General features: G+C 41.2%; 1 protein-coding gene across 1 annotated transcript; it reads right to left on the bottom strand.

Moving 5' to 3' along the window:
* Positions 1-4,940: 4,940 nt before the first annotated feature.
* Positions 4,941-8,591, bottom strand: her13 (hairy-related 13). The gene is made up of 4 exons (XM_088346220.1): positions 8,269-8,591; positions 8,111-8,197; positions 7,948-8,029; positions 4,941-6,433 (listed from the first exon to the last, which is right to left on the bottom strand). The coding sequence occupies exons 1-4, from the start codon at positions 8,479-8,481 to the stop codon at positions 5,994-5,996; spliced, it is 822 nt and encodes a 273-aa protein (XP_088202346.1). The 5' UTR covers positions 8,482-8,591; the 3' UTR covers positions 4,941-5,993.
* Positions 8,592-8,881: the final 290 nt, after the last annotated feature.

Below are 8,881 nucleotides of genomic sequence, written 5' to 3'. Positions count from 1 at the left end.
AGTCGGGACAGGAGAGTAAAATCGTGGTCGGGTCAGAAACGGGTCGTAAGCCGGTTCGGGAGAGCAGACGTGATCGAGATCAAAAATGGTTCATAAGTCGGGACGCGAGAGCAGACGTGGTCGGGATCAAAACGGGTCATAGCTGGAGACAAACGGTAGCAAAAATGGGACAGGCGAGAGTGAGGGTGAACAAAAGGCTTGCGTTGTATCAACAGAGGTTCGCAGTCGGACTGACAACAGGGGATTGACAGGACTGGGTTTAGATGGGGACAGGGAGCCAATCAGAACCTGCAGCAGTTGGCGCCAAATGACCGGGGACAGGTGATTCACATCTGTAATCATGGCACAAAAGAGAACACACAGAGACATACTTAAAGGGATATTCTGGATTTTTTAGCGCCTCTTAGTGATTTAAAAAAAAACTTAATTCTTTAAATATATACATATTGATTTGGGAGTTCAGCGACTGGCTGGCAACCATTTCAAGGTGTCCCCTGCCCACTGCCTGAAGTTGGCACAGCTGCGACCCTACCGAGGATAAGCGGGGCAGATAATGGATAGATGAATGGATGGATGGATTTGAGAGTTGGAGAGTGTAGCATGAAAATGGTGAAAGTAAGAAAAGCCCTGTGTGAAGTACAGTTTAAACGCAAAAGTAAACCCCCAAAAAAATGTTAAAAAAAATGCATTTGAGAAATGCACATATTTGCACGGGCAACATAAAAAGCTTGACACATGTTGCAATGAGGTCACTAGCTGGAAGATGGCATTCGGGAGTAAGAAAGTTCTAAATTCCATACTGCACCTTTAAGACAGGTCAAGTGTTTTTATTTTGTATTTTTTCCAGGAGAGATTGGAGATTAATAAAATGTGGCTCCTTTGTACTGATAATTAATGTTTCAATATCAATCATACATATGTATTTGAATTATTTCAGAAAGAATGAAAATAGTTAATAAGATATTTTGATAAACTATTGTGTTTTGATTGTTATGTACAACCATATATGTGCAGTACTAATAGTAGTAATAATATTATAAATAATAATATTAATCAACTCATATATGTTTTGCGAACCCATGTTTGTTTATTACGTTGTACCCCTTTTTGTTATCAAATGCAATCCCTCTTTTTGAGCACCCCTGCCTCCAGTACCTGATTCCCCACATGGGTCCATCACTCCCAAATACCTCACCAATTCATTGATGTATTCTCTCCTTATTTTAAGTGCCTACAAACTTCAAACTGACGAATAAGCAGAATAATTGAACAAGATGACATTTTCAATATTCTTATTCATTTTACTAAAAGCAATTTTTGATCATAAAGGAAGACAAAATTATGTTTAAAGTGAGCAAAGCGGTCTAATATTGGACTAAGAAAATATAAGTCAAAAAATTATTTTTCTATATTTTGCCTGTTTCAGATTTGTTTTGCAGTAAAGACCTTTAAAGGGGCAATGTGTATTATTGAGCCCTCCCCTAGTCTTAAAAATACTTCTTTAATTTAAAAAATATATATTGATTTGAATTATAAACAAAAATGTATAATCTATTACTGAAAACATATATTTTAAAAAAATATTTGCACATCAAGAATTTTCAGTTTAATACGGTATGTTATTTGCATTTACATTTTAAATGGAAATTGAACATTGTTTATGCCTCCTAGAAGCCCAAAAACATTGATTTGTATAATAAGCAAAAATATATGAACTATCATAAATATGCTTCTTCTTTTAAATATTGTATTTATTTTACCCGGAATAATGTGACATGATAGTCTGCTATCTTGCTGCCAAGTGTAAAAAACATCAACTTTGAAATGCTGCTGATAACAAACTTGGAAAAGTATTGTGCAGTTTGATCGCGTAAAGTGTTCTATGTCAGAACCCAAACAGATGGAGGACCCAGACGCGTAACGTTTTCACGCAAGCTTTATTTTACGGGAATGGGGCAGTCATGCGCGTGAACACAAATGCCAGGCATTCGGCGATCATTGGGCGGAAGAAGTGAGACAGAGAAGTCAGACGCGGGAAAACAGGAAGCAAGAGGCAGACAAGATCGAAACCGGACAGGACGGGACGAACGGGACTGATACCGGATACTAGATACAACAGCAAGATACCGGACAGGAGGGGATCGATACCAGACAGGGCGGGACAGACGGAATCAATACCGGAGCAAGATACCGGACAGGGCAGGACGGAACAGATGGGATCGATACCGGATACTGGAGACAGGAGCAAGATACTGGACAGGACGAGACAGGCGGGAGCGATACCATATACTGGAGACAGGAGCAAGATACTAAAGGAAGACAAACTTATGTTTAAAGTCTGTCTCGGATAGGACGAGACAGACGGGGTCGATACCGGATACTGGAGACTGTAGAAAGATACCGAACAGGACGGGCAAACAGAATCGATACCGGATACTGGAGACTGGAGCAAGATACCGGACAGGAGGAGAAAAACGGGATCGATACCGGATAGTGGATACACGAGCAGGATACCGGACAGAGTAAAAATATAAGTCTTGCAAGTGCAGAGGTTTGTTGACGGACTGACAAGGAGTGAATGAGAGCACTGAGTTTAAACAGGAGGGAACGAGCAGCAGCTGGAGCCAAACGGGCGAGCCCAAGTGAGGGCAATGGGCAACTATGACATTCGTAGATTGTATACCTGCATGTACTTTGTTGCATGACACAATACAGTGACATCCAGTTGTCAAATATTACGCAGTGTCTATTAAAATATAAATGTCAAGATTCCAGACAAAAATTTTGCAGCTCCTGGCTTTTTCAAAATTGTTGCAAAATGTACTCTAGGACACAATACGTCATATTTCAACACACATCAGGACACATAACTGCCAAACAAACTTGTTTGGGACCAGCTGCTCGCCAGTCGTGTTTTGACTACAGTGTGTCTGCAAATCTTCGCTGCAATACAACATGAAGTCACATAACCACTCTGGATTTTCCTTTTAAATATTTTATTAACTTCTACACATAATCCCAACACGACGTTCTAAAGACGTTTACAAGACGGATAAACTACACATCTTTAAGAAATACATTAGAAATATTTATATAAATCAGCACCCTGCCAATTTTACATTTTCTAAAAGAGCTTTTCTTTTCTCCCCGCACAAAAACACAATTTTTTACAGTACATGAAGTCTTTCACATCGAAAAGGTTCGATTTCTTCATTAGAAACGACCAAAAGTGTCGTTGTCAGGCTTCGTGCAGGAAAAGCCTTCGATCTACAGTACCTATTTCACTTGAAAAAAAAAAGGGGGGGGGGGATCGAGTGCCACACGTTTAAATGATTTCTGGGTGGTTGGTTGAATCTGAAAATGGCATCCATTTCTTTGAAAATTTTTGAACTAAACTGATTTTAATGGGGGCAGCACGGCGGGGCAGTGGTTAGCGCGTGTGCAGCACAGTTCTGAGGTCATGAGATCAAACCTCCTGTGTGGAGTTTGCATGTTCTCCCCGTGTGTGCGTGGGTTTCCTCCGGGCACTCCAGTTTCCTCCCACGTTCCAAAAACATGCATGTCAGGTTATTTGGCTGGTTCAAATTGTCCCTAGGTGTGAATGAGGGAGCGAATTGTCTGTCCCTGTGTGTCCTGCGACTGATGGCAACCAGTTCAGGGTGTCCCCTGCCCACTGCCCGAAGATAGCTGGGATGGGCTCCAGCACCCCCGCGACCCTACTAAGGATAAGCCGTGCAAATAATGGATGATTTTGATGGTTGATAGGCTGTGCGCCACAGAGAAGGCGGTATTTCTACCTTCCTACTACTTTCCTCGGTTCCGGTATAACCTTGTGAATTTGCGACATACTGCTCTTTCTGTCATGTGGTTACCTACTAGGACAAATAAGAAAAAAAATATTCAGCTATAAACCATGTTTCTTGTTCGTAAACAATGATGAGATCATGGGATAGGGACCTGATGGTGAAGTAAAATACCTGTAAACGAGGTTAAAGCCAGTCCCAAATGAAACAAACATTCCGAAGTGCTTTACCAGATATGCACTGCGAAGATGTAAGGACGGCATTATTCTGTTAGCTACCACATATAGAATTAATCAAGGGGTCTCACTTCCACCCACAAAAATTAAATTGTTGCCTATTTTTGATCTTGCAACAAAGTCGAAGGTGGCTAAAGCCACACATATAGCAGATTTCATTGCAATAACAGCACACAGTTCTTTTTGGAATCTGTTATTGCTGTAGTGTGTTATTTGATATTACAATGGATAAGTTAAATGGAGCCACTATAGAAACGAAATTATTTTCCTTGGAAAAAACAGGAATCAGAAACAGTAAGTATATCGCTTACTTTCACCGAAAGTATGTGCCAACTGAGTGTTACTATGCCCTTATTGTTACCAAAAGTAGAAGTACTGTATCGATTGTGCTTTGAAGGTTTTTTTAATTGGGCTTCTTTTATTTTTCTTATTTTTTTGAGTTTTTCCTTGCCTTCATGTAGGTTTCAGATCGGAGGATGTTGGTCCTTGCAGCCCTTTGAGACTCTTGAGACTAAGGACTATACAAATAAATATCACTTGATTTGAGTAAAGTCACTTATTTCCTGCTTGTTGTATTCTAAATTTGGTTTGCAAACCAACATTAATTGAACTGCATAATCTTCTTATAACTTTATCAAATGTTGACTGTATAAAAGAATAGAAACAATGAGTTATACCAAGAATTGCAATTTTTTTAACATTAAAGTACCTAGAAACTGGGCACCAAATTAAGTGTTGGCAATATTTCTGTGTTTGTTGGGTAAGCCACCTTCAAATCCGCAGTCAATCTAGAGCAGGGGTCGGTAACCTTCTGACCATAAGAGCCATAAAAGCTAAATATTCTGATCTTTTTGTTTTTAGATTGCCACACCATATATTTTAAGACAAAATTCAACAAAACTTGCTCTCCAGACAAAAGCTAATTATCCATTTTATTTCACTGTGTGACATTTGATGATTTGATAATAGTGTTTGTCACGTAGCGGTATAAATATACCAATTTAAAATTTGTCTCCCTCCGACAGTAACTTTAGAGCATTAAGGCTCATTTTGACTGTAATGTTTGTCCTATAAATGGTTTCAAAACAAAGGTGCGAGCAGAGTTCCTTTGTAAAAATGTCAAAGAAAACTGCAAAATAACAGGTTTATTTTCTTGCAGCACATTGAGCCTGTGCAAGAGGGGGGAGATAGCAGTGTGTGTACAGATCTGCCCACCCCTACCGCTCACCCAAAAAACTTGTGTTTTTAGGTATTTACGGTTAGTTCTGCGGGTTTTCATCATAAAGTGTCTCAACAGTGAACATTCATTGTTTAATGAGCTTCCATATAAAGGATTTCTTAGCCACTTACAGCCAAAACTGGTTATGTTGGTTGTGATACCCTTACTGTAAATTGTAGTTGGACTGTGCCCTATATATACTGGACTGATCCACTGATTATCAAAGTGATGCTCCAGTATCTTATGAACCATCGATGACATTTTCAGAGTCATAACTGGTATGACATAAACACATTCTGCAGGATTCAAATTTTATCTTTGACCCATAAGTTACCGACCACTGATCTAGATTTTTCTGTCACCTTTTTATGTTTCTGGAATGTCCGGGAAAGCTTGGTAGGACACTCAAACACCACACAGGCAGCCAAGTTTCTCAATTGGTACACGGCATTTCCCAAATCGGAAATAGGTGTGCTAACTACAACTTTTTTGTGCAGATTGTGAAAGCCACAAAGTCCAAAAAGTGGCTGCAGATATTTTCAGTCTAGGTGTTCTCATAGGTTCAAAAGAGAAGAAAAAGAACAAAATCTGAAACCTTCAGGGATCCACATCACTGTTGTCTGAATGTGCCACGTGGAAAACTGGTGTAAATCCATGGATGCCATTCATTAGAAAATATTAAATGTTTGTTTTTGGAAAGATTATTTTTTGTTCCTCATTTCTTGGAATCCAATCCTACCATGGTCTCCACATGGACCTAGAATAGGTGACTGTGGGTGTAGTCATAGTTTCTCCGTTCTCCGAAGCCTCGGCGGTGCTCTGGTTGTGCTCAAGGTCGGTGTCGTCCAGATCGGAGCACGAGTCCTCACCGGAAGTGGCAGAGGACGAGCCGCTGGACAGGCTCCTTCCGCCGGGAGAGCCCGGTAGAGAACGGTCTCCGCCCCCCTGCCAGTCGCCGCCTGTGTTCCCGGCCGTGTCTGCCATGAGATCCGTCAGAACATCTTGGAGGTGGTCGTCATTGAGGGGCATGCACTCCAGCAGGTGGTTGAGCAGCTCAGCCGCCACAGTGGCGTCGATGCCGGGGCAGGTGGACACGAACATGTGGACTTCGTGCATGCACTGAATGTAGCCGGCAGCGAACCTCTCGCTGGCTTCGTGGCTTAGCGTGTCGGCTTCTGCGGGGGCAAGGAAAAACTCAACTTGTAAAAACTGGGATGGAAAAATAAGATTAGATTCGGGCATGTCAAAAATACGGCCTGCTGCAGGGTTTCCCATACAAGATACTGACGGGCTGCCAGAGTCTCAGAAATATTTTTTTAAAAACACTTTTAAATCCATATAAATGTAAAGTTAATCAAAATAAATGTTAGATTTCTCATTAACAATATCAAACACTTGTAAAGATGACATTCAGTTGTTGTTTTTTTTCCATCCTGACTGCACTGCAATTCGATGAGAGCAGGGTAAAATGTGACATTGACTAGCGTCGTCTCCAAGTTGAATATTTTTCAATTCTCGGCAACCAGAAACAAAGGTTTTAGCGCCGAGCGTTCTGCACTAAAAACCGATCCAGCACCTTGTCGCAATGCCAGCGTTTTCCCCTGCCGTTGCAAGCAATTTTTAAAAAATTCACTCAGAACAGCAAAATGCTGGACACCGGCCCTAACTTTAGCTCATAAGTTGCACGTTACAATAACCTCCTGTAAACCATCGAAGAAGAACCGGCATCCTGTCATAGCATTATTTACGAAAACAGCAGTATTGATATTTAATACTGTAATTTACCAAATTACCGATATAAGTCTTACATTTAATTAAAACTCATATTGGTGATTTTGTCTCGTTACTCTGCGATACAATACCTTAAAATAGTAGAGTATGGGCATCGGCAAAACACTAGTTATTTTTAGTCGTATTAGATGATGAACTTTGTGGGTGTGACTTGTTTGTTGTCATTGCCTAGCAGAAAAGGGGCGGAGCAACTGTTAAGCTAATCAGAATACAGAGCACAATGCACAATGAAAATCTGCGAAGTAAAGAAACTGGGATAAGTACACCATGATACGGCAAGGGATTACTGTGCATGCAAAGTTGTTATTTTAGAATTACATATCAAAATGGTCCCCCTCCGCACTAATCAGTGACAAAAAGTAGCTCTCAGCTTCAAAAAGGTTGGATACTCTTGGTACGTGGTATCAATATCTCTTACTACTCAAATTTGGTGTTGGTCACACGGTCCCTTTAAAGCCCTGATTTGTAATATATGACCCCTAGATGGCACTGTATTGTCTGGTACGAGCACTGGCCAGTGAATCATGGCAGGGTGGGACGCCAGGATGCAAATTCTGTACCACTAGGAGTCACTAAATATTACACACTGTCCCTTTATGTATCAAAACATCGAAGAGTCTGAAACATAGGAATAGTAATAATTTCATATATAGGATTTTAGTTTTTTTCTGTGATTTTAGAGGTCCCCAATGGATGTCCTAAGAAAAATATAGACACGACTTTCTTGATATAGCTGAGGTCCAAATATCCTCAAAGCACACTATCAAACTAACGTATGAATGTCCCTTATAGGAAAAAGATATTCGCTCATGCATCAAAGAGAGACATTTTGTCCTAAAACCTTTTGAATGAATTGCACCGGCGCGCGATAGCTTAAACTCAGAGTTAAGGTCCAAACCTTGCGCTCTGTTCTTCAGGACGTCCTCGACCTTCTTGACTGTCATCTCTAGAACCTCTGCGTTCTCCATCTTTGAGTGCAGCTGTAGGATGGAAACTAGGGTGAGTCGGTGCCCATTTCAATTATGCATAATTTACGCCTTATGTGATGTGCGCGCACTGACCTCTGAATCCGCCAGCAAGCTCCTCAGCTCCTGCAGACTCTCGTTAATACGAGCTCGTCTTTGCTTCTCCACCAGAGGCTTCCTGATCTGCAACATTGGCACAACATTTACGCACAATTCTCATCCCATCGAATCAACTCAGCCTGGCTTTATCTTACCTTCCTGTCCACCTTGCGGATGCCACAGTAGTCTTCGTCCTCCTGCACGTCTCCTTGGCCCTTGCTATGCCGAGCGGAAGGAGCCATGTTGCAATTGTGTGAGCCTTTCTCTGCTCTCCCTCGGCTGCAGGACTTTTTGTGCGATTCAAACAAGAGCAACCGGCCGCCGTCGCCGGCGTACTGTTGTTGGTATTTATAGGAGCTTATTTGCATGTGAATAGGGGCCGAGCTGCTTTTGCAAAGGGGCGACAGTGCGCACACGGCAGCAGCCAATAGCAGAGCAGCTCTTTGTCTCGGGTCAGCAGCGCAAGAGCTGGACACATTTTAACCGCACTTGATTTTTTTGTGTGAAGCACAACCTGCTTCGTTTTTTTTTCTCTTTTGAATTAACTGCTAGAAAAAAACAGAAAGGGATTTTAGTTCAAGGACCATGCCATTTCCACACGTACACACATAAATATTCACATACACGTCACATTGGGTATTTGTGTATTGTATTCTTTTTGCTTTATTATTGTTTTGTTCTTCAGGGTAGGGATGCTGCTGGAAGTGTGAATTTCCCTGCCAGGATGAATAAATTATCTATCTATCTATCTATCTATCTATCTATCTA

Source organism: Urocampus carinirostris, chromosome 10, assembly GCF_059441175.1.
Source record: "Urocampus carinirostris isolate Australia breed hairy pipefish chromosome 10, RoL_Ucar_1.0, whole genome shotgun sequence".
NCBI lineage: Eukaryota > Metazoa > Chordata > Actinopteri > Syngnathiformes > Syngnathidae > Urocampus > Urocampus carinirostris.
The sequence above is the reverse complement of the archived record's forward strand: the minus strand, read 5'-3'. Positions and strand labels throughout refer to the sequence as shown.

What these genes read in the sequence shown, in the direction of transcription:
- her13 (XM_088346220.1), bottom strand. Translation starts at nt 8,481, where the DNA reads ATGCAAATAAGCTCCTATAAATACCAACAACAGTACGCCGGCGACGGC. An exon ending in TCCGCAAGGTGGACAGGAAG is followed by an intron (nt 8,198 to 8,268) that starts GTAAGATAAAGC and finishes CCAATGTTGCAG; the next exon opens with ATCAGGAAGCCTCTGGTGGA. An exon ending in GCTTGCTGGCGGATTCAGAG is followed by an intron (nt 8,030 to 8,110) that starts GTCAGTGCGCGC and finishes TCCATCCTACAG; the next exon opens with CTGCACTCAAAGATGGAGAA.